Source organism: Muscardinus avellanarius, assembly GCF_963383645.1.
Source record: "Muscardinus avellanarius genome assembly, chromosome: 19".
Taxonomy (NCBI): Eukaryota; Metazoa; Chordata; class Mammalia; order Rodentia; family Gliridae; genus Muscardinus; species Muscardinus avellanarius.
In genome coordinates this window covers 23,573,554-23,599,151 of record NC_137805.1, presented here as the reverse complement: position 1 = coordinate 23,599,151, position 25,598 = coordinate 23,573,554, and the positions used below count along the sequence as shown (strand labels likewise).

Genomic DNA, 25,598 nt, shown 5'->3' with positions numbered 1-25,598 from the left:
CATGCTTAATGTTGGCAGATGAACCCCGGTACTGCAGGAGCACACGGGCTGTCCTGTCCGCTCTGTGGGCTGCACTGCCTGTCACTCCCCCTCAGTTCAGCCACCCAATCACTAAAGCCGCTGCAGGTATATGCAAATGAAGGGGCAGGCCCAGGGCCAATGAAACTTTCTTTACAAAAGTAGGCAGTGGTCCTTGGGGCAAAGTTTGCGGACTCCTGACAGAGTCTCAGGATCATATTATTTGTACTCTTCTTGAAAAGTCCTCACCACCATGGAGGTCAAAAGCCAATGTCTTCTCATAACATTATCTGCAGTTGCATTTAACTGTGCCATTTAATCACCAAACCAAGTTTTCTTTCTTTCTTTCTTTCTTTCTTTCTTTCTTTCTTTCTTTCCTTCTTTCTTTCTTTCTTTCCTTCATTTCTTGGTCTCTCTCTTTCTTTATTCTTCCTTTCTTGGTCTCTCTCTTTATCCCTCCCTTCCTTCCTTCCTCCTTCCTTCCTTCCTTTCTCCCTTCTTTTTTTGTGGTACTGAGGATTGAACCTAGGAGCATTCTATCCCCAAGCTACACTCCCTCCTTTCCTATTTTGTTTCATTTTCTTTTTAACTTGGAAACAGAAGCTCACTAAATCACTGACGGCCTCCCTGAGTCACTGAGGCTGCCTCAAACCTGCAATCCTCCCATCTCAGCCTCCCAAGTTACTGGGATTACAGGTGCACGCTATCATGCCTGGAAAACCACATTCTCTTTCAAGTTGATAGTAAGTGGATTGACTTAAACAAACAAGGGAACTTGAAGACTGGGCACACTGGCTCGGAGATGCTGCAGAGTGTACCACGCTGTCCCTGGGCGCAGGGGAGCTGCCTGCCAGGCCCTGGGCGCACAGGGAGTGCCTGTGAGGCCCTTTACTTGAGAGAGACTGCAAACCTAGGCCCCGAAGCTGTGTTTACTCCATTACTCACTGGACCTGTGGCTAATTTTAGACCTTGGAAGAGAACATGTCACTCCCTAGGTACTTGCTTCTGTGTGTAGACACGCAGACAGCCAGGAGGAGCCCGAGGAGGAGGCTGCAATTGAGAATCAGCCCCAAGGTCAGGCGTGGCTCCCTGGCAGCCGGTGCGCTCCCGACGGGCACGGGCTAAGGAGCCCTTGGTCTGGGTTTTGCCTCCTTTCTGAGACTCTTCCACCATCTCTTGCTGAAGAGCTCAGCCTCTGGTTGCCATGGCAACTGCCATCTCTCCTATACTGAAGAGCATTTGTTTTTTTTTTTTTTTCAGTTGGTTGATTTTTTTTCCAGACCTTAATGTTTTATGTGACCCCGCACCCCACACACATGCCCCCTTGGGCCTTTCTGGAGGGAATGGTCGCTGCTGCCCAGCCCCCTCCCGTGACGCGCACCGTGCTTGGTCAGGGTCGCCTTCACAGGGAGGGGGGCTATGACCACGTACTCCCCCTTCCTGCACGGTGCTCAACTTGCCTTTAGCTGCGTAAGTGGACGATGGGCAGAGGGTCGCGGGCCCCAGGCCCCGGCCTCACGCCGTAGGTGTGTCCTGGAGTCACACACACAGGCACAGGCAGTACCACCTTGAGCCCGTCCACCTCCCCCGCCCCTGGGACGTCCAGCAGCAAGGAGGCCACCGAGGAGGCCACGCCGCTGTCAGGTGCCCAGCGCATGGCGTGGGTCTTGCTTGCCCCATCCAAGTCCTCACAATGGCCCGCCTTGTTCATCTCAGTCTCGCTTGAAACCCTCTTCTGCTGGTCTGGCTTAGATTTGGCCTCAGGTGCGAAGGACTTCACACCTATGTCCGGGAGGGCTGGCAGAAGTGGAGGCCAGCTGCCTCCAACCCTGCGACAGCATCTGCAGCTCCTGCGTGGACGTGTCCAGGGAGGGGTCGGCACAGCGAGGGCTTTGCGGAGGTGTGGGCAGGGAGACTCCGGTGCTGGCCACTCTCTCAGCTGGGGTCCTTATGGAGCAGAGACTTGGCAATGCACATCCCAGCAGGAGGTGCTGGGGCCTGGGGCCACCACGGGGCACGTCCCGGGCTGCTGCCATCTACCCAGGGCACGGAGGCCACCGGCGGCCAGCTGAGGATTAGGTGGGGCCAGGAGGCAGCCGGCACCCTGCGCCCATGCTGGTGGGGGCCTCGCTCTGATGCCGCCCGCTGTGTGGCTTTGCTGGGGACCGAGGCCCTGGGAGGGCCTCTCCTGAGCGATGCACAGACCTCCTGATAGCACTCGCTGGGGAGCCCTGTGCTCTGGGCTGCCTGTAAGAGGCTGCTGCACCCTTCAGGACTCGGCTCTTAGCACGTTAACACTCTAGTTAACGGATCTTCAGCCTCTTTGTACATTTTGTTCTGTGGAGTCCAGAGTCAGCCACCACTGCCCGGGGCTGCAGGAGAACACAGGTGCTGGGGGAGGATGTTGTGGGCTCCTTACCCACCCCAGGGCGGCCTCTCTCTCTGTGGCTCCGTGCCCGCGCCATGAGCACCATCCCCACCCCACAGCTCCTTCCCCACCCACAGCTGGCTCCCCACCCATGGCTCCATCCCTGACCCCAAGGAATCTCTATTTTGGCAGAGTCCCTCTCCCCCAAGTGACACCTTAAGCTAACTGTCACCCTTCCCTTGGGCCCCTCGGGAGACTATTCTCAAAGCTTTAGTGTCAATGTATTCTATCCTCCTGTGTCATCGCTGGCCTGTTGATACTTCAAGGAGAAAGCTTGGTTCCCATTAGTTGGGTTTCCCTTTTTACCTTCACCACCGGGAAGCTCAGCGTGAAGTACATGGCTGCCTGTGGAATAGGTCGCCTCATTTGGAGTGCCTTGCGTTGTAGGGCCTGCGCCTCAATTTCTTCAACGCTTCACCTTACTTTTATGACAGGGATACTTTTCTGTGCGCAGGCTCAAGTTCACTTTTAGATTTAAACTATAAAAATTTAGGTGAAAATACGTCTTCCAGTGGAGGCCGTCTTGGTACACGCGAGACCTTGCCACCGAGTATCACATCAGAAGGATTCCCTTCTGCTCCGCCGTATCCAAATGTTCGTTTTTAATAGTGGTGTAGTATCTACGGAGGAGCCAGGAAGGCTGGATGTGTGTCGCTCCTCTTGCCAGAAATAGACTTGCAGTTCGCCTCAAGATCTTCACATTTTAAATGAAGCTGCGATGATCTTTTTCACACACGACAGGTGGTTTCCTTTTTATAGATTATTTGCAAGAGCTACATTTCCAGAAATGTTAAAAAAAGAAAAGGGGAGAGAGAAATAAAAATGCAGTGAATTAGACACAGATGGAGGCGAGCTGAGGGATCCCGACAGATCGGTGGGCGCCGGGCTGGGGTGCAGGTTCTGCGCAGAGGGAGCAGAATTCCTGAACGCATAACGGGTGGGAATTCGCTGCCCTGCGGCCACAAACACAGCGTCGCATAATCACACAGAAGCTTTGGTCCCTGATCAACAATAAAACATCTGTGTCATGTGATTTTAACTGTCATGTTAAAATCAATATCATTAATATGTAAATCATGACAAGGCGCTAGGTCGCTGTGTCCGGTGCTGGTGGCATGGCTTGCCCTTCCTCATCGCCACGTGGGCAGCTCGAAAATAACTTATCAAGGCAATATGGAGATCCAGGACAATCATTTCCAATTTTAACTCAACATTCCACTTCTGGCGGCTAAGAATTTTAGGAGAAAGAAACAGAACAGGGAAGAGAAACGAGGAGGAGGAGGGGAGGGAGAGGAGGCAGGGTCGTCATCATTAATTTTGAGTCCACAGGAATCATGAATGAGTTTTGCTTGCAGTCAGCATGCCGGCTGGCTCTGGGCGGCTTCGACAAGGCCATTCCAGGATGGACGGCCAGGAGATGTCTCCAAGCCTTCCTGGGTTCTTTGCCTTTGAGATGGTGCCCTGTGTGGTGGTGAATCGTCAGGTCAGCCCCGGATGGTAGGGGGAGCAGCTTGTTTGGGGGATTCTGACCTCTGGCAGGTGCAGCGCTGATGTGGTGCTGGACAGGGACCCTCTGCCCAGCTCTGCAGAGGAGGACACAGTGCTCACAGGACCTGCTCCAGCATCTCACAGTGAGCAAAGGGCCAATTGCAGGCTCCGCCCTTTCACGCGCCCTCTGGGTGCTCCTGGCCACGCTTAGCCGTCCCTGGTCAGCTCCACAGCGCCTTCCCAGAAGGAACTTCCCGGACCAGCCCCAGCAATGCGGCTTCTGCATCTCCGTGACCCTTGGGGATCTGGTGCCCACGGGCATGTGGGTCCCTGCAGCCTTGAGTGGTGGCCGATAAGCTGGTATTTTGTTGAATAAGGGCCTGGCCTTTCCTAAGATGCACAGGGGGCTCTCTGAAGGTCAGGAGGCACCACACTGCTGCAAGTGGGGATAGATTTGGGGGACCAGGGAAGAAGAGACAGACCCAGGAGCTGGCGCCACCCTGCTGGGCGGGCTGCAAAGAGGAGGAACCTGGGCAGGTGTCGGGTGCAGGGCTCACTGGACCACTCAATGTGAGGGAGTGGTTGTGGTGCTCTGTGAGCAGGAAGGGGATGCGATAGGGAAGAGGGAGAGATGCGTGAGTAGGTTGCCTAACTGGATCAGGACCGCTAGAGCAGGCCGCGGCCCTGGGACCTCTTGGCCTTTGGCACTGTTCGCAGCAATCTGTCCACCATGCGGTGAGCTTGCCGGTGAAGTGTAGAAAACTTAGAGACCATGCGGGGGTTTGAACCAGTTCGTCACTGGGTCCAGCATCAAGGGCATTCTGGACCCTTTGGGTGTCTGATTTGGTCCTATGTTTCCTTTGGTCGTTAGTCTCCCTTCCTCTGATCATTACTTCTCCCTTCCTCTGGTCGTTACTTCTCCCCCTCCTCTGATTTCACATCACTTTCACCAATAGGGCACCAGCCATGGCTGTTTTTCATTGACCAACAGGGAACAGCCCGGGCTGCTGCGTGCCCAGGGCAGTCCGCTCCTCTGTCTCCCGGAAGCCGGGCGGTACTGCGCTTTCTTCTAAAACGCAGTCCAAGGAGAGCTCGGAGCTCGGAGCTCGGTACCCTGCCTCTGTTCTGGGAGCCGGCAGGGCGGCTGCTGGTAGAACTTCCTGATCATTTGGGCTTTTTGTTTGGGGGACGTCAGGAGCCAAGTGCTGCTGTTGGGATAAGACAGGACCTGGTCGGGGAGGCTACGATCTCCCTCCCGGGGCCGAGGGGGGAGGCTGGGCTGAGTCCCACGTCAAAGGTGGCGCCTCCCAAGCTGGGCCTGTGAATCTCAGCTGGACCGCATCTGAGAGCAACTTGTGGGCGCAGAAGGAACCTCATTGTTGCACAGACCTCAGCAAGGAGAGCACAGGGTGTCTCTCCAGCCTGAGCCCTGGCACACAGGGTCAGCTCAGGGCCCGAGTTCGGCCTCCGCGGCACAGGACAGCACATTAGCCTGCTCAGTGTTTGAAATCGCCGGTGGGACCGCATCCAAAGGGGTTTCCAGACAGAGTAAATGAGCACACTAACACAGAACCCATTATACCCGAGGCGTTTCTCAAAGTAAAAGCTAGCAGTTGGGCATTTTCAGCAGAAGCGACACAGTCATGGTAGGGAATTATGGTAGGGTCACCGGCTCATAGTGACCCCAAGGTTGTAAAACAGGTCCCTTCTCTAGGTCCCCAAACCCCCCAGCGTCATGCCGGGATCACGTGGGCGCTGGAATGTTTTGCAGCTCTTGCTGCAAAGACTGAGAAGTGACAAGGATGGTTTCCCAGCGTGAGCATCTCCGTCTCCGTCACCTGCTCCGGCGGCCTCTGGACCCCCTCTGCCTCTGTTGCAAGCGCTGCATCCTTGGTCCCCATCACTGCTTGGGTTTACCTACTTACAAGCGTTTCTTCCTTATTCGATGAGGCAGATTCCTCTTGACTTTCAGAGCCCCCGCTGTGTTTCCGGGGCTTCTGGCTGCTCTTCTTAGAAGTTTCTAGGAGCTGTGGTCAGGCCAGGTTCTGCCTAGAGGCCCCCACCTTGGCTCCCTGGCTTGGCTCTGTCTCCAGCTTCATCACCATGGGAAGGGCTGCTGTGAACATCGCACAGCCCCCCGGGTCAAGGGGAAGCCAGGCTGTCTTGGGCACTTTCAAAGATTTATTGCACCATGCAAAGTACTCTTGAGGCAGGCCGTGAGCATGCTCTGTAGGTCTCAGGGGAGGGTGACATGGACGACAGCCCTGGAGAGCAGATGCTCCATGGCCCTGCAGAGGACAAGGCAGGCTGGCTCCTCCAGGGATGGGGCAAAGCAGTGGCTATAAAGCTTGTCTCTGTCATGTTCTGCTATTGGATAGGAGTTGCTAAGCAACAGGAAACAGCTTCCAAGTCACGAGAAGTTTAATTGGCACAATCTAAGCCTCAGAGGATGTAGCCGTGGAACTTCATCTTTTCAGGGAGAAGTCACAGAGTACAGGGAGGAGAACCAGTCTGTGGGGACTGAGGCCATCCATGCCGCCGAGGGCTCGGGGGTCCCTGCGGCTCATTGGCATGGCATGACCATGTTTCTCGTGAGTGTCCAGAGAAACACAACTGCTATTTCTATTTGTTGGTCACTCGGGAATCTGTAGAAGGCGATGCAGTGTGTTTTGTAAGGAAACAGGAGACGTCACTGCCCACTGGGTATCGAAACAGGACTCCCGAGCCCAGAGGAGAAGTGCAGGGTGGCTCTGACGGCCGCGTGTGAGCCCGGGCAGGCCACCCTACTTGTTAAAGCCAGGGAGGTGGGGGTGTGCCTGCCTACTCAGGTGCACAAAGGGACCAAATGCCAGGGGTGGGGCTGGCGCAGGGAGCAGGTATCACAGAATTGATGGCACAACGATAGCTCTTAACATTGATCAAGTCCAGGGCAGCATCTGTCTGGCTGCTGGCGTCCTCAGCACACTTCTCACAGGAAATAATAAACACACCAGTGCAGAGCCTGCTGACTTCTGTCCACTGGGCCCTGCGAGGGGCTGGGCCTGTCACCTGCCAGGCGCTTTGGTCTGTACCACTGTCCCAGGAGCGGCAGAGCCTTCCCCTCCGCGCCCAGGCCTGGCTGAGCCTCCCCAAAGATGCTTCAAAGAGGCATCATAAAGATGATTCATTCGTGTTTAAACACTTTAAGTGAGATCACACATTCTCTGAGGGGGGAGCTATGATCGGAGTTCATTCTTGCTCAAGTCAAAAACTGATGTACAACTCCCAGCCTTAGCTTTTGGAGGAGTGAGGACTCTGGCACTCAGAAGGAACCTAAGCGGGAGCCTTTAGACCATGCCTTTACACACTCACACTCACACACTCTCACACACTCACACACATACACACACACACTCACCCATACTCACACACTCACTACACACACACACATACACACGCATGCACAGTCACACATACACACATGCACACACACACTCACACATACACACACTCACACACACTCACAGCAGGGCTTCAGCAACCTGCCTATATTGACTCCAGAACATTAGGCTTGGTTTCCATAGAAAATGACATTTTCTTTTCATATCTGCATTAAGTCATTTAATCAATGCTCATAAAGCTTAATTAAATTACCTAATTACAGGAACATGTACACCTAGTACACATAAGTTTGAGAACAAAAGCTACCCGTGTCTGATAAGTGTTCGGCTCAGCTGGTGGGGACAGAGCTGGTGGGTCTAGTGGGACCGGTCCTGAGCCCACGGGAGGGTCCTGAGCACAGCTGATCCCGAGGACAGCGACACTGTGTCCTCAGGCAGAGCTGCTCCTTCAGGAAGAAGCTCGGATCCTAAGGCCTTTCTCCTTATTGGGCCAGGCCCACCCACAGTGTCCAGGACAAGGGCCTTAAAGTCAGCTGATGGTGGGTACCAAACCCACACATCAGTGCCAGCCTCCACGGTGATGGTGTTTGGAGAGGGGGGCCACAAGGGGATGGGATGAGGGTCCTATAAAAGAGGCCCCGCTGGCCCTCCCCCAGGCAAGCACACAGGAGAAGGTGCCATGTCTGAGGTCGCGCTGGCCCTTGCCTTGGCCTTCCCAGGCCCTAGACGCTCCAGAAAGGAACCTGATTTTGGGGTTTTTTGTGGGGTTTTTTGGTCCTGAGTGTGGAACCCAGGGACATTCTGCCTCCAAGTTACACCCCCCAACTCTATTTTTTATTCTTGATTTTGAAACAGGGTCTCACTGAGTTTTAAAGAGCCTCACTAAGTAGCTGAGGCTGTCCTTGAACTGTGATCTTTCTGCCTCAGCCTCCTGAATGCTGGGATTGCAAGTGTGCACCGCCATGCCCAGAATCTGTGGTTGTAAACCCACCTGGTTTATGATGGGTTTTGCTACAGCCTGAGCAGACTGACCCAGCAAGAGGAGGGAGGAGAGGAGGGGAGTGAGGGTGGGCGGGGCTCCCAGCACCCCCACCCTGGTTGTCCTTGACCTTACCCTCCTCTGCTGCGCTCAGCTCAGGTTCCCTTCCCTGTCCTGCAGGGGCCCAGCCCGCTGTCTTGTGAGCCACCTCCTGCTCTCTGCCTGCCTTTCACATCACACCCCTCTTACAAACAGCCTTTAATGGCCCCATGTCATCTAGAATAATCAACACCAAGGTGGCTGTGGGGCGAGGGAGAGCACCTCTCCACCCAGGAGGTGTGTTTGGTCCTGAAGGCCAAAGAGGCCTGGTCGAAGTCGGGCGTGGCGGCACACGCTTGATCCCAGCATTTCAGAGGCAGAGACAGGAGGATCACGGTTCGCGGACAGCCTCAGCTACTTAGTGCGGCCCTTTGCAACTCAGTGAGACCCTGTTTCAAAATAAAGAATAAAAAATAGGGCAGGGGGTGTAGCTCGGAGGTAGAATGCCCCTGGGTTCCAACCTCAGTGCCGAAATAAATAAATAAGTAAGTAAGTAAATAAATAAATAAATAAAACAAAGAGGCTGCCCTGCCTTCCTCCCAGGGCCCCTCCTCACCCCTCCATCAGCTCCTGGCCTCCAGGAGACCCCGTGCACAGCACCCCAGGAGTCCTCCAAAGGAGGGCGACTCAGTGCTCTGTTGGGGCCCGTTTTCTCTGGTGATAGGGAACCATTTCGCCATCGTTGGCACCTGGCAGCAGAGAGGAAGGGCTGTGTTCAGGGCGGGATGGGTGAATGCCTCTCGGGGTGGCCGCAGGAAAGCCCGCGAGCAGGTGCCGGTACTCTCTGGAGAACAGGAACAAAGGCGCTCTAGGAGCCTCAGCCCTAGTCCGGGGACGTCCATCAAGGCCTGTCCTGGCTGAGAGCCTTAAAGAGGCCTGGGTCCTGAAGCAGGGGGACAGGGCTCACCTGGAGCCCAGGGGACTTCACCTGGGCCTGGGAGGGCGACCACGCCCCCCTCCCGGGGTAGACCGCTGTGGGCACGATGGAGAGAACAGGACAGCTCAGAGCATCACTTGCCAGTCGCCGCAGCCGCCTGGAGATTCAGAGAAGGACCAGCGAGCCCGGGGCGAGGGCCAGACTGTGGGCCAGTGTGCGTGCCCAGCCTCTGGCAGGCTGGCCCTTGTCCCGGGCCTCTTGGAAACCAGGGGTGGCCCCGCGGATTGGCACAGTGGCAGTGACTTCTCTTGTATTTAGGAGGGTGACCCCAGCAGGGCAGGTGTCCTGTAGCCTGGGCGCCTCCTAAGCAGTGCGCAGGACGTGGCCCTCTCTGGTGCTGGGACCGGCCCGGCGGGAGCAGGCCGAAGCCCCGAAGCCGGTGTAAGTTCCAGGCTGCTAGCCGAGTGACTGGATGAGCACACACATGCTGAGTTTTCCTGGAATGGAACTGCCTTGGAAATAGAAGAACAGGCCTCGCGCTGCCCAGGACTTTACCAAGAACTGTTCCTGGTCTCAGGAACAGCCGGCACCTGGCGCAGTGTCTCTGGGGCCTCAGGTGACCGCTCGGCACCGCGGGGCCTGCGTGGTGGGCACCCGTCACCCAGTGACCGTCCGTAGGTGCAGGTGTTGGCGTCTTCACCATGTCTCCTATGGCCGAAACTGCGCGCTCCTGTAATGAAACACTAACTATCTGATTAAAACTCAATTTCCCAAGCTGGGCGTGGTGGGCACGCTTGTAATCCCAGCACTCGGGAGGCTGAGACCTGAGGATTGCGGCTCGCAGACAGCCTCAGCTACTTAGTGAGGCCCTCCGCAACTCAGTGAGACCCTGTTTCTAAATAAAGAATAAAAAATTGGGCAGGGGGTGTAGCTCAAAGATCAAATGCCTCTGAGTTCCATCCCCAAACCCGCAAAAAAACAACAACAACAACAATAAAAAAAAAACCCTCAATTTCTCTCGCTGCCACTTTAAAGATGATATGTGGGGGTGGGCTGGGGTCATGGGATGAGGCAGCTCATGTTGAGTGAAGGAGCGTGGGGCCCTGTGAGGCCGGGAGCCCCAAAGGGCCATTGAGGGGCTGACCCTGGGCACTGTCCACACGGCAGGACACGGAGCAGAAAGTGAAGACGGCGGGACTTTGTTGCTGGGGCTGGACAGAAAGGGACTATGGGACGTGGCTCCTCACAGCCACCCTCAGGAGAAGTTGGTGGCCCGGATCCTGCAGGTGCTAGCGGAGCCCGGAGGCCCTGAAGAATCCTCGGGTGTCGGGAGAGCGTGGGAGCAGGTGGAAGCAGAGGCTGCTCAGGTGTCTGGTGGTGGCAGGAGCCGCCTCTGAGACAGCGCTGGCCATTGAGCAGGGTGTGGACGGAGACGCCTAGGGCCATGCTTCTCCGGCCTCCAGGAAGCCAGGCCCGAGAATCCTTCCCCGCAGGGCCCTGTAGGGACGAGGGTGCTGCTGGTCCTCCATGTAGCCAACTCTGTCCCTTCAGCGCCCAGAGCCAGCCGCTCCCCTGCCTGGATGCCCGCCCCGGCTTCTCGAGAGCCTGTCTTCTCACTCCGGGGTCTGAGCCTGGAGTGAGAAGACTGAGTCTCATCTCCAGGGAAGCTTCTACAGAGAATTCCTCTCCTAGCCCCTCTCGCAGGCATGCCCCCAGCAGCCAGGGCTGAGACTCATGGTCCAGGCATTGGTAGCCTATCTGCTCTGACCTGAGCACCAGTGGTGGGGAGACTGCTACAGGTGTCAAGCTAGCCCCCAGAGCCCAGCCCCGGCCCGTGTCTGGCACCGCACATTCTGTTTGATGGTGGTGCAGACACCCCCGGGCTGGGGAATCCCAGCTTTCTTAGTGACTCAAGGCTGGCTGTGGGGCGGGATTGGTGTTCCCAGGGAATCTCCCAAAATAGCTGCAGCGCCCAGTGGGTGGGGCCGCCTGCTCTTCTGCTGTGGCTGGGCTCTGGGAGCAGCTGCCCGGCTTATAGGAGCTACCCCTCTGCACACTGAATGATGGAGAGCCTCGCGTTAAACCTCAGCGGGGCATCCATGCAGGCATGAAGTCGAGGTCGGATGCGCTGAGGGCAAGCTGGCCTGCCGGGGCTATCGGGAGTCAGGTGTGTGTGTGCACCCCTTCCCCAGAGCAGCGTCCAGCCCCAGCAGACCAGCGGGCCCTTATGTTCTTGCTAAGCCTGTGGCCGTGCTGCTGTGGTGGTCCTGCAGAGAGGAGAGGCAGGTGAACAGCCAGTGCCAAGGATGGTTCAGGAACTGCCATCCACTCGGCCTGGGCTCTGGGATTCTGTGGCTTTTTTTTTTTTTTTTTTTTTCCGGTACTGGGGATGGAACCCAGGGACATGGCACCTCTGGCACCTCTGAGCTACACCCCCAGCCCTAGTTTTTAGTCTCTTTATTTTTGAAACAAGGTCTCACTGAGTTGTGAAGGGCCTTGCTAAGCAGCTGAGGCTGTCTGTGAACTGCGACCCTCTGGTCTCAGCCTCCCGAATGCTGGGGCCTTTTAATCCTCACACCAGAAGGGGCAGCAGAAGAGTTGAAAACAGGGTGTCCAGGAAGTCACCGCTGTGGAGGGCAGAGTGGGTAAGGCAGGAGAGGAGCAGTGCAGGAGCAGGGTTGGAGCAGCGGGGCCAAGTGGCTGAGCCCAGCGTTGCAGGCACTCCGGGTCCCGCGGACACCCGGGTCCTGGTGCGTCCTGCCAGGGCGAGGGAAATGAAGTTCTGGTCAGCTGGGCCGAAGGCCCTGTGCTGCAGGAAAAGGGGCCCTCCCTGAGTGCCGGGCTGCTCAGCCGCACAGCGCCCTCTCGGTTCCCCTGCTCTGCTTACGTATCTCCATGCTAAGTGGGATTCCTTTTATTCTCATTCACACAAGCGAAGTGTGCTGGCTATCAGTAAGACAAACAGCATAAAACATTAGTATGGTCAACTCCTCCTTACCCACAGTACCTGGCTGTTTGCTTCTTTCCTCTTCATTTGAGCGTGTGTCTCGGAGCTCTTTGACTGACGGGCAGTAATTGCACACCTCTGTGGGGAGCAGCATGAGGTTTTGTGGACGGTTGGCCTTGGGATCCTGAGGTCATCCGTCATCTCAGAGGGTTACCGTTTCTTGGAGATGAGGACATCCAGGACCCTCTCTTCTAGATAATTTGTTTGATGCATACAACGGTGGTAACCAGACCCAGCCTCTGTGTATTCAAACACCAACCCAACTCCTCCCGCCTGGCTGTGATTTTAAACCCCGTGAGCAATCTCCTCCTCCTTCTTCTCTTCCTGGCCTCTTAGCAACTGTTCTACTCTCTATTCTCTGAGCTCAGACAGTCTCCTTCCTCATAGGAGGGAAATGGCTCCCTGGCTTACTCAATATAATGATCTCCAGGTCCATCTTTTTTGCCACCGTAGTAGATTTTGTTCTTTTTCTGGCTGAGTAATGTTCCACTGTGTGTGTATCTATCTGTCAGTCAGTCAGTCTGTCTGTCTGTCTGTCTGTCTATCTATCTATCATCTCTTCCACGTTTTTCCCATCTATCCCTTCGCCAGCAGAGCTCTGGGACGGCTCCCTCCCTTGTCTTCCTCGAGCACTGCGGCAGTAGTCGGGCTGCAGGTGTCTCTGCTGATTTCGTCTCCTCTCCGTTTCCCTGCAGTGGCGTTGCCGGATCGTGGGGTAGCTCTATTTTAAATGTTTGCGGGGCTTCTGTGTTGTCTTCCACAGCGCTGTACTAATTTGCACGTCCTCCGGCCGTGTGTAAGAGATCCCCACGAATGCTGCGTGTGTCATTCTTTGTCTTCTTGGTTGACGGCCGTCTAAGTGGGGCCGGGTGATATCTCATCGTGGCTTTGACTTGAATTTCCCTGACCACTAGACGTTGAGCATTTTATCATAGACTTGTGGGTTATTTGTCCTTTGAGAAATATCAATTCAGCTCACTCACCCATGACTAATTGGCTTATTTGGGTCATTTGTTTGTGTTTGTGTTTTGTTTTTGAGTTCCTTCTATATTTGGGCTGTTAGTCTGGGGAGCGATTTTCCCAGATTCACCAGGAAAAGCGAGAGCCCCTGAGCAGCGCCTCTGGGCTGGCCCGTCCAGGGGATGCGCTGGCTCACTGTGCAACACGCCCCGCCCCATCTCGCAGGGGGAGCAGGTGGGGGCCCTTGTGTCCAAGTTGCAAAGCTGGGCTCAGGGAAGGCTAGTGCTGTCAGCCCTGAGTGGAGCTAGAAGGTGCCCGGCCACCCCGCACTTAGAGGCTGGAGCCGGGACATGGCTGGATACGCTCAACCCTGTGGTGGGCAGCCTGGTCTTTGATCTCCCTGTCTTTCCTGTGTGTGTGTGTGTGTGTGTGTGTGTGTGTGTGTGTGTGTGTGGCACTGGGGATGGAACCCAGGGGCATTCTACCTCTGAGCTACACCTCCATTTTACATTTTATTTGGAAACGAGTCTCACTAAATTGCCGACAGCCTCACTAAGCTGCCGAGGCTGGCTTTGAATCTACGATCCTTCTGTCTCAGCCTCCCAAGTACAGGTTTACAAGCACACACCACCACGCCAACTTAAACAGCTCACTGCCAGTAGATGAAATAGGTCTGGGGACAGGCCTGTGGGCTTCTTATTTCATGACCTTTTAATGCTTAAATATACAGCCTTAGCAATACTAAGGGACTTTTTATAAAAGAAGGGAAGAGAGGAGCCCTCGCCAGAGGCCCCATGTGCCTGTCACCTCCAGCCAGGGCCATTTTACACCCCATCCCTCTTCAACCTGCCGCTTCCTCCCACCCCAGTCAGGAGCGCCCCCTCCTAGGAATTGCTCAGAGGATGGTCCCAAAGGCCCCTGGAGAAGGCTGTCTGCAGACACTCGAGGGCGCCTGGCCTCCGGTGTGAGTGGAGCAGGAAGGCTTTTGCTCCACACTGCACACTCGGGAGCAGGGCCGGGGGCTGTGTGTGCCTTCTGAGTGCCTTGTCCTGGCCTCTGATGGAGGAGGTGTGAGTGTCTGCTGGAGGAGGCTGTGTGTGCTGGAGGAGGCTGTGTGTGCTGGAGGAGGCTGTGTGTGCTGGAGGAGGCTGTGAGTATCTGCTGGAGGAGGCTGTGAGTATCTGCTGGAGGAGGCTGTGTGTGCTGGAGAACTGTGTCTGATCAAGAAGGCTGTATTTGCATCTGATGAGTAAAGGTGTGTCTAGAGGAGGCTGTGTCTGCAGGAGGAGGCCGTGTCTGCTGTGTCCGCAGGAGGAGGCCGTGTCTGCCGTGTCCGCTGGAGGAGGCTATGGCCCTCTGATGCCTGAGGCTGTGTCTGATTGATTGAGAAGCGCATCTGATAGATCAGGACAGGAGGGTGTGAGCAGTAGGGGAGGGCGTGTCTGTCTGATGGTGGGTGTGAGTGTCTGTTGGGAGAGGCGCTCTTGTCTGCTGAGGCGCCCTTCCTGGGCCTCCAGGCCTTCATGGAGGCAGCGAGCAGGATGGAGGCTTCTGCTCTGCTACCCGAGGGGACGGGCCCAGGGCCCCACACACGGGGCACGTAGCAAAGGGGATAATAGTGCTGTTCTGGTGTGTGTGCCAACCTCCCCTTGCACTTGGTGTCCTCAGCCCTGGCAGGTCTGGGGTCCTCTTGGCTCGTGGGCCGGGTCCCTAGAGTGACTGGAGGCTTGTGTGGGTGGGAGGGCAGGGTCCTTGTCGGCCCACTGAGCTCAGAGGGCACGCACAGGGAGGGACGTGGAGGTACAGGCACATCACACAACTCCACAACCCCGCCCGCCGGGGCTCACCAGCCGCGCCTCCAGAGCCCCCGGGCCCTGTGACTGGGCAGGCCGGCACATGCGTGCTTCAGCAGCGTGGGTACAGACACCTGAGGCTCCTGTCTGCATCCTGGGGCCCGGCCAGCCCTGTCCTTCTGCCCCTGCCCCGTCCGCAGGGGCGCTGCCGTCCCTGTCCCTGGTCTCCTGTCTTGGTTTGCCGTCCTCAGCTGCCCGGCTCTCCAGTCCCAGGCAACACTCACTGTTGGCAGTGTCGCTTCTGTCCGAGGAGAGAATCTCGGCTCCTCGCCAGCCAGCCTCGCTGGGCCATTTCTCGCTGATTCTCCCACGGCCGGGTGCGCTGGCCGCGAGGCCCTCCAGAGAGGCTTGATACCCAGGGAGGGGAACGCGCGCCCATTCGTTGTCCTGATACCCAGGCTCGCCTGCTGGCACCCGTGAACAGAACACACCTGGCCTCTAGGCTCAGCGAGCCCCATGACCACAGTGCAGGGCTGTGCGGTCCATGCCCACCCTGACCCTAGTGACCACTGTGTCGGCCAGGGGTCAGGGAGCCTCCGCCCGGCGTGGCTCTCTCTGCTGGGAGGGCGCTTCCCGGTCTCGGCCCGCCACTTGAGCTGCCTCTCCAGGCCCCTTCCCCTGCTTCTCACCAGCTGTAGTTTGTACTCCTCTGCCGCCCCGGCCCTCTGCTTCTGGAACCCGCTGTGGGTTCTGACTCCAGCCCCTGATCTCCCCACACGCTTCGGTCCCGAGCCTCTGGCCCAGTTGGGGCTGTGAGTGCGCCCGGGCTGGTGTCTGGCCCAGCACCGACCACGCCGGGCTCCGCAGGGTTTAAACACAGGCCGCTGGCTCCGCAGCTCTTTCTGGGTGTATGCACCTGGAGCAGAGTGCGGAGCACGGAGCATATGCCACTGTTGTTTTAAACGCCTCTGTATGATTCCAAATATTTGTTGAGACCCTAACAGTAATGGCAGTCATAACACCGAAGCTAATGGCGACCTCGGAAGCAGTGGGGCGGCTCCTGGGTTGCGGTGCCCGGCCTGGAGCAGAGACTCCGTAGGCATCCTCTGGCTCTTCAGATGAGTGGCGTGGGGTGTTTAGACCGGAATACGGGGCAGCGGCCATGGCCCATTGGGCTTTGCATGCATGGTTTAGGACAAGACCAGTAGAAGGCTGCACCCCTGGGTTCCAGCCAGGAGCTGTCGGGGAGGGTGGGACTTGGGGGCAGGAGGCCGATGTGGAAGCAACCACCCACAGAACCAGAAGGCGCAAGGAGCCCCGGAAGAGCCGAGCGGCGGAGCAGCGTGATCTACAGGGAGGGCGGGGCAGGGCCATGGCATCCCAGGCTTTGTGCTGGGACAGGGATGATAAAGAAGAGACATATTTTTGGAGGCATCCTCCTGGCTGGGGCAAAATGTGATGGCCTCAACTCCTGAGTATTCAAATACTTGGTCTGTAGCTTTCCTTTGGTGGCTAAAGGATCCGGAAGTGGGGAGGTTTCTGGCTCGGACTCAAAGGACAACATTATTTTAGCTACAAAAATAATTAGAGCTTAGCATTAATTCAGGCTAACCATGCCGCCCTCTCCTGACAAACCCTTTATCTTTTTGTAGGGCGTTTTTATTTTTTGGTGGCATCCTCTGATTTCCCCAAGTGAGGGAGCCTTTGAAAAAGAAATAAGCATTTGTCTTCATGGGTGCGGGGTCTGGGCTGGTGGCGGTGGACGCGCGGAGGTGGGCTGGGCTGGCTTGGCTCCAGGAGATTCCCTTCAGCCTGGAGCTGCTGCGTGTCATGCGGCTGGCTGTCGGGAGGGGGAGGCCCTCGATGTCGTGGTACTTAGACACGCCCCGCTGCCGGGCTGGGCTGAGGAGGCTCTGCCACCCCTAGCCCAGTGGCAGGAAGAGCTCCGTGCTGCCAGGCTGGTCTTCCTGTGCTGAGGACGGAGGCGGCGCTGGGAGGCAGGGGTCTCTAGGCATCCTGGGAGCCAGAAGCCTGAAGCCAGGTGGTGCCGCTCGCCCCCCACCCCCACCCCCAGCTAGTGGGCAGGAAGGAGAATTTTCTGAATGGATCTCTGTGCTGCTTAAATACACTGCCTGGCAAGGTTTGGGCGGCGGATCTGGAAAATGAAGACCTGCACGCCGAGAGTTGTCGCAAGGACTACTCTGGTGCCCGCCCTGTGACGGGGCCACCTTCCCTCCCGCCGTGCGGGAGCAGGACTTGATTTTGCCACCAAGAGGCGTCAAAGCTTCGCTGGCTCCTCCCACGTTTTGAGAGGGGAACGCATCCTCAGGGGGTGTGCCGTCCACCCTCACCCTTGCAGACCCTGGGTGGAATTCCCAGGCAGCCACTATGGTGCAAAATGTAATATTAGTGTTTTTCCGCAGACGGCTGAGTCAAAGACCTGCCGTGGAGGAGCTGGAGAGAAGAAATATCCTGAAACGTGAGTAGCTGGTGATTCCTCCTGGGGCTTCCCTCACGTGGGCGGAGGCTGCTGCACACATCTCCACTGGCTCGCGGAGCCCAGCCCGGCTCTGCAGGCTGACTGGTCTGGGTGCCTAGGACCTGAGCAGGAAGGGGCTCCAAAGCACACCCCAGAGGGAAAGTTGAGAGGTGCAGAAGCAGTCCCTCTTAAAATTCCAAGCGCTCTCTTTCTAGCGTTGCTAAAGATGCCCTGTCACTTAGCCAGTCCTGGCATCAAGGGAAATGAAGCCTTTTGCCTCTTGGCGTTAAGCCTGGCGGCTACAGACATAGGGTCCTACTGGCCACAGAGCACAGTCTAGGTCATGAATCTAGACTGGGTTGTTACAGCGAGGAGGAATGGAGCTCAAAGGAACGAGGAAACCAGGGGAAACTTCCTGTGGCTCAGAACTTTGGGCTTCTGGGACCTGCTGGTCTGGGTGCCCCATTAGGCACATAATTACATAAATACAGGCTTGTATAAACGCAGGTGTCCATGCATCACCTCTAACCACAGAGAATTCTATTTCATTAAAGTCGCTGACGATCGAGGATAGTAACACCCCATACACAGGTGCTTCTCAGGTAGTTCTATCCTGTTCAACAAATTCCAGTTTTTAAAGTAGTTTCCACAAGAAGGGTCTTCTGAGGGCCAATTGTATCAAATGATTTTTATTTATTATTGTGTGTGTGTGTGTGTGTGTGTGTGAGAGAGAGAGAGAGGGAGAGAGAGAGAGAGAGAGAGAGAGAGAGAGAGAGAGAGAGAGAGAGAGAAGGGGCGAGAGAAGGGGGGAGGGAGATAGAGAGTGGGGGGACTGGGGACTGAACCCAGGGGCATTCTACCTCTGAGCTATACTCTCAGCCATATATATAGGTATAGATTTTTTTTTGAGACGGTCTTGCTAGGTTGTGAGAGTCTCACTCCTTGCTGAGGCTGTCCTGAACCTGCAGTCCTCCCATCTCAGCGGACGTGCACCACCACACCCGCCAGGCTCCCATGGCTTTTAGTCTTACTTTTATGTGGTGAAAACTGCACACGTTCTCTTGAATTTTTGTTTTGTTTTGTTTTACTGGAGGTTAAAGCCAGAGGTAGTCTACCTCTAAGCCACACCTCCAGCCCTTTTATTTTTTTAATTTTGAAACAGGGTCTTTTTAAGTTGCTGAAGACCTCACCAAGTTGCTGAGGCTGGCCTCAAACATGATCCTCCGGTCTCAGACTCCTAAATATTGGGATTACAGGTATGTGCCCCCATACCAAGCTCTGAGTTTGATTTTATCTTCTCTTTACAGAGAGAAAGAGGGGCAAGCCAGGCATAGAGGTGCCTGGCTATAATCACAGGACTTGGAAGGCTGAGATCGGTGGAGCACAGGTTTGTAGCCTTAGCAACATAGTGAGACACGCCCCTAGGTTAAAAAAAATTAAGAATCTTTTTAAAAAGCCCTTGTTTTTATTTTGAAACAGAATTGTGCTAGGTTGCTGAAAGTCTCACTATGTTGCTGAGGCTGGTCTCTCAACCTGCAGCCTTCCTGTTCCAGCCTCCCTAGTGCTGAGATTCCAGGCATAGCCCACCATGCCTTATTGGCTTATTTACTTACTGTGTGTGTGTGTGTGTGTGTGTGTGTGTGTGTGTGTGTGTGAGACTAGAGACTGAACCCAGGGACATTCTACCTCCAGGCTACACCCTCGGCCCTATTTTTTTTTTTTTTCCAAAACAGGGTCTAGGTTGATGAGAACCTCACTACTTGCTGAGGCGAATTCTTTCGTATGGAGACAGTGGTTTTGTTAGGTCATATCTGAGGATTTATGACAATCTTTTCAATTATGATAACATGTACAACCATGTAGGCCCACAGAAAAGCCATGTTCTTTTAGTTACCAAATACTTGATTTTTTTAAAAACTTAAGCCACTTGTTGATAAAGCTTGTAAGTCGTAGGTACTATTAAAAATAGTGGTGGAAACTGAAGGAGGCGTGTTCAGGCCCTGGGTAGCACCGTGGGCCGACAGTGCTGCCCACCACAGGAAGAGCACCGCGGCCCGGCTGCTGACCCAGCCACTCCCCACTCACTCACCGCGGCCCCTACGCTCCCACCGAGGCAGCGAGGCCCGCCCACCAGCAAGTGTTTCAAGTGTGTTGTTCTTTGCAAATACACGTTGAGGCCTTAAAAATAGCACCGTGCCTGGTGAGCACAGTGCTAGCGAGTGGAGAACTGGAACCGGTGCCTTCAGTGAACAATAGAGAGAAAGGATCTTCCACGCAGTGGCCACGGCCATCCGGCCGCGGGCTAACGCCTCGCCAGCAAGCCGGGCCCGTCCTTAGCCTTGCGGCTTCTTAAGAATCTTGAGTAGGAGGACCCGTGACCCTCGCTACTAGGTTTGTGGTGGGTTGTTTTGTTCTGTGGGGAGAAGATCAGGAAAACCATACATGGCCCAGAGCAGAATATTGTGCTCACGGGGCCCAGACACAGGGACACCAGACACCGAGACTGCATTGCAGTTTTGCCTATATATAATTAAGTCCTAGACTATGCTAACTGCATCTGCTTCCTTTGAGCTGGGAATTCAGTATCTGCAGTCAGGCCTGAGGGCCACTCGGGACTCTGCCTGCGTGTTCACGGATGTGACTCGGTGAGGCCCAGCATGTGCGGGCCTCGCCCTCCGCGGTGCCCTTCCTTGTATCCACCACAAACTGCCCAGCAGGGAGAGGCCTGCGAGGACACAGGGCATCTTAGCAAGAGGCCGGAGCCGGCCGGGGTCAGCCCCAGCTTTGCTCACCCACTGCCTGTGTTCTTGGGCACCGGAGTAGAAGCACGGATTCATTCCTGAGACTCTGCGGAAGGCTCAGGCATAACTGTACACACTTCTGTTCTGGAGTCGTTTCTCAAAAACACGGGTGTGGACTGGTCACGGACCCCCTGTTTTACCTGAGGTTTTCTGGGTCTGAGAATGAGAGCGCTGCAGACGGGCACAGAGGGAAGCTGAGCGGGAGCGGCTCCTGGGAGCAGGTGTCCGGCCGAGCATGGAATGGAGAGGCAGCCTGACCCGCACTCGCAAAGATCAACTTTCCAAAGACCCCACTGTGCGCACGTGGCCTCGGCAGTGATGATGTGTCCACAGTTAACAACAAAGATCTGATTTTGCTTTGTTTTTTAATATATGGAGGCTGTACTTGGGATTTGTCTGTGGCCTATCTTTAAGAACCTTGAAAAATGTTTTTATATCACCACTTAAATCCCTCTTAGCCGGCCTTCAGTGTCAGGCCTTCACAATTTAATATGCTTTTATTATTATTTTAATTATAATTTAATGCAATATAATTTTCTTTTTTTGTGAGTGTGTAGTGCTGGGGATTGAACCCAGGGGAATTCTGCCTATGAGCTACTTCCCCGGCCTGATTTTTTGATTCTTTAGTTTTGAAAGAGGGTCTCACTAAGTTGCAGAGTGCCTCGCTAAGTAGTTGAGGCTAGCCACAAACCCGGATTCTCGTGCCTTAGCCCCCTGAATGCCGGGATTACATGCATGCGCCATTTTCTAATTTTCTAATTATATCACCCACTTTCTGATCGTAGCTCCTCAGCATGGTTTCTTCTGGTTTTTCACATGGCTGAAGAACCAAGCACATGGCGAGGTTTTATTTCCTTTGCTAAAATGCTCTAATCCAAGATTACTCTTTTAAAAAATATATACTGAAAAGTACAGTTGCGAACACTTTAGTAAACACCCGAATCCCTCCAATGCATGCGTGTTTGCAGTGTATCTTTGAGACAAAGGCAGATCATGTGAAACTGTTAGCTGCAAGCAGCAGGTTTCCCCTTTCCAGAACCCAGCAGTGTTTGCAGATCTCTTTCCTAGGAACAGAGCTCATTTAGGTGAGGGACCGGAGGCTTTATTTAGCCGCAGAGTGCCAGAAATAGGGCAGCAGCTACCGCGTGCCCGGGGCGCGGCGTGCGTTGTGTAGTATATCTCTGCTCTCGGCTCTATTTTTAGTTCCCAGCAGTAGATATGAGCGCAGCTCCGAAGTCCGTGGTCACAACCCACCAAGCAAGGCCAATTTCAGGGGGGGGGGGCCTGGGCTCCTTTCCAAAAGCACTGTCACATAGAACTGTTAGCAACGGCCAGTCGGCTAGCTTGTAGATATGTTCAGATTTGAAACGTACTCTGAAAATACTAATTCCAGGCAAGTGTATATGGCCCAGAGTCTGGATGATATCTCGTATTTTATGTCAGGGGAAAGGTCTGTAGATGAATGAGACGGGAAAAACCGAAAGCAGGAAGGGCGCTGTGTCTATTCAGTTATGCACACCTTATTTACCCATTCTACAGCAGCTATCTGCACGCCATCTGTGGTTCTAGGTATAAATATACACATCAAGGTATTTGGCTAGAGAGAGGCTGGCAAGACACACAGACAAGGGACGACGGCTCCCCAAAAATGAACAGTCCCGAATCTGTGGCTGTGTGCAGGTAGAGAGGGCAGAGGGGAATCAGGAGGCGAGGGTGGTTCTGTACCCCAATTAGGTCACCATCTCCCGAGCAGGGATTGGCAACGCGGAAAAAGCCATTAGAGGCGTTGACGTGGAAAGAGGTGATTTCCAAGGTACCCTCAGACCCCACCTCAATTCAACTGCCAGAAACAGGGAGGCCTCGGGTATTCTCTTCCAAAGGGAATACGGTCTCAACCTGTTTGCTTTTGTCTGTTTTAATCTTTTACAGAAAGGAATGACCAGACAGAACAGGAAGAAAGAAGAGAAATCAAGCAAAGACTAACAAGAAAGGTAATGTAACGGAAGCATTTGATTTCCTGGATAAAGCACGCTTCTCCTGCGGGGACTGGCTGGATGTCACGTTTCAGCACCCTGCAGTTGTGTGCGGGGTCCCAGGCTGGCACCGGTCCGCTCAGGGTCCTTGCCCAGCAACAGTGAAGTGACTGCCCAAGGCTCCAGGCAGGGGTGTTAGCCCGCACCCAGGTCTGCGCACAGGTCATCTCCTGTGCGTGAGCCCTTCTCCAGCAGGCTGGGAAGGGAGTGCAGCACCGAGGACAGCTCCATATGCCCGGGTGGAGCCAAAGGCCAATGAGACAGGCCATTCTCTTAACTTAGATGACGTCAGAGAAAGGCGTGCCAGGGTCAGCGTCTGCTGCCTTCCAGACCCCCGCTGCACCACTGTTAGTTGCCTCAGTACGTCCTGCAAGTTCAAGGGTGGTTCAAGGGGTTGTCTTGTTGACTCCAACAGTTACTGGCACCTCTGTGAGCCATCATCTACTCTTAACACCCTAACCATTTCCAAAATAAAATGTCTGCTGTTCCCCTGTTTGGGGAAAGGAGAGAATTTATCTACTGGTATTTGAAAAGAAGCTGATGCTGTGAAATTTGTTCCGAGTTAACTTATCCACCATTACTGGGCCCTGTGCCCGAGGTCTGGACTGATGGTCAGAGAGGAGGTGAAGAGCCAGGAGGCGGGGTGCAGGGAAGCCACGGGCGGAGGAGGAGCCTTATCTAGCCTTCTGATGGAACGTCTGGCGGAGGCTGTGTTTCATTCTACCGTCTTAGCCCTCACATTAGACATTTGTTCTTAGCTTGCATCTCACTTTCAGAGATTCACTTTCATTGTTAGAAATATGCTGTTGGTTCAGAGTACTTCAAGAAACCAGCTTGGTGTATGATATCTAACTATACTGGTCTTTTGTTTTAGCTTAATCAGCGACCCACTGTTGATGAATTAAGAGACAGAAAAATTCTGATACGTTTTAGTGATTACGTGGAAGTGGCCAAAGCGCAGGACTACGACAGGAGGGCAGACAAGCCCTGGACAAGACTGTCGGCCGCAGATAAGGTACGGACAGACCACTGGGCTGCCGGGGCTGTGTCCTGTAATAGTGCAGGACCTGACCTGCTAACGTGCCCTTCAACAGTAAGAGCCACGGGATATTTAAATATTGGCCTCACAAAGATAACTGAGGGTCAGAGCCAAGCAAGGGACAGATTTGTCCCAAAGGGTGTTTGGCAAAGTCTGGTGACAATTCTGGTTGTCACAAGTGGGGTATTGCCGGCACCTAAACAGCCGCCCAGTAAGGGACTGCTATCTGGCCCCAAGGTCAAGATGTGTGAATTGAGAAACCTTGGTCCAGGCAGTAAAAGTGGGCAAAGCCGGCTTAAATCAGAAGATATGCTTCAACAAGACAAGGCACAGTGGGGAAGAGGAATGGAGTCCACCCAGAGCACCTGGAAGGAGGCATGGAAGATGCCTGGGAGGTTCTGAACTTACTCAGTTCACAGTGTCAATGGACCCACCGGAGGGGTCTGTGCTGATGGTAGAGAGGCAGGCCAAGAGCCTGGAGGCGGAGGGGCCCAGAAGCCATGGGGCAGAGGAGGAGGGGTGCACGTTTACTGGGTGGACAGGAAAAGTTCTAATCTGTGGTCAAATGGTGTTGCTGGGCAGGATCTAAGTCTACAAGTGTATGTCTGTCTGTCTCTGGCGGTTCTCCAGCACACCTTCTGGCCTCTGTCAACTCTCAGAATACTTCCAGGCTAGGGTGAGAAAGATTCTACATTCAGCCAAAGAATTCAGCAAGTTTCAGTCTTTATATGTCAACTATGACAGTGTCGTAGCAACCTGGAGACCTGCTGTCATGCAGAGGTTGGACTGGCGCTCTTTGTTGTTAACGTGCTTGGAGGAGCATGGTGATAGCAGAGAAGTGTTCTTAGCAGCTGACATGTTTAGTATGGGATAGCATGCCCCCAGGTTCCCAACTCAAGTCTGCTGTCTCACCTGACCCCTGAGGGTTAACCCGAGAGACGTGCGTGGTACAGGTGGGCTGGGGAGAGTGGAGGGCTGGACAGGACCCAGGCCCTCAAGAGACTCCACGATGCCACCAGAAGGCCAGACAATGAAAATGCTATGCAAGTGGCACAAAACACAAAGCCGTGCCACAGTGAGGGTGACCTCTTTCTAGATTATTTGTCAGTTCCCAAGTTCACCCAAAACGAACATTGCTGGTTCTACTGTTCCTACTCCATTAGCTCCCCAAGCAAGCACTCAGTGTCCCTGCTGCTGCGGGGAGGGCTGTCTTTTCAACGCAGAGCACAGTAAATGAATCTACTAAAGACCAGCTTCCTACCACCTTGGGAGGCCCGTAAAAATGGGTAAGGCAGTCTGAACAGTGAAAAAACTCTTTTTCCCCCTATATGTTACAAAATGAAAGCATCAGCAAATATTAAGAATGGCTGTTAATCCAACAGGCTAATGAAATTCTTCTGTTAACTTCTGAATATGTTGAAAGCAATATCCTGTTTTTAATTTCAGGCAGCAATTCGTAAAGAATTAAATGAATACAAAAGTAATGAAATGGAGGTACACGCGTCAAGCAAGCATTTGACAAGGTGAGATTTGTTTGTATGAGTTTTATGATAACTTGAAATATTTAAAACACACACGAGAGAGAGAGAGAGAGAGGGAGAGAGAGAGAGAGAGAGAGAGAGAGAGAGAGAGAGAGAGAGAGAGAGAGAAGAAAGAGAGAGAGAGAGGGAGAGAGAGAGAGCGCTCTGAATCCAGCTAAACAAGACAGGCATTTCTGCAGAGAACTTCAGAAGCTTGAGAATGCACTTAAACAGGGCGTGGTGACAGGTGATATGTAGGACAACAGTGTTATATAGGTCATGGATTTATTTAAGCAAGTAATATAGATTTAATATTAGTCTCTAGACACTGAAAATAATTTTCCTATATATTTCATTTCTTAATATTCAAAATTCCTTGTTTTTAGAACTCGCCACTCACCAGTTTATTTAGATTGTGGTGAAATTACTCTTCATCATCTCATTTACTTTTTTTTTTTTTTTTGCGGTACTGGGGATTGAACCCAGGGACATTCTACTTCTGAGTTACACCCCAGCACTATTTTTTATTATTTTGAAACAGGAACTAACTGAGTAGCTGAGGCTAGCCATGAACCTGCGCTCCTCCTGTCTCAGCCTCCCGAGTACTGGGGTGACTAGCGTGCGCCCAGCTCCCGTTCACTTTTTTGTACCTTATTTAAATTTACTTTCACATTGTCAGGAGCTAATGTTTCCCCAA

The 25,598-nt window shown here is 54.2% G+C and overlaps 1 protein-coding gene across 1 annotated transcript in view; it reads left to right on the top strand.

Annotated features, from left to right (window-relative positions):
- PHACTR3 (phosphatase and actin regulator 3) overlaps window positions 1-24,908 on the top strand; it is a gene marked incomplete at both ends in the record, with an annotated part of 144,663 nt that extends 119,755 nt beyond the window's left edge. Inside the window, 4 exons of the mRNA XM_080716584.1 lie at window positions 17,453-17,508; window positions 22,239-22,300; window positions 23,217-23,357; window positions 24,828-24,908. Coding sequence (XP_080572710.1) covers window positions 17,453-17,508; window positions 22,239-22,300; window positions 23,217-23,357; window positions 24,828-24,908 — 340 coding nt within the window. The remainder of the gene's footprint in view (window positions 1-17,452; window positions 17,509-22,238; window positions 22,301-23,216; window positions 23,358-24,827) is intronic.
- Window positions 24,909-25,598: the final 690 nt, after the last annotated feature.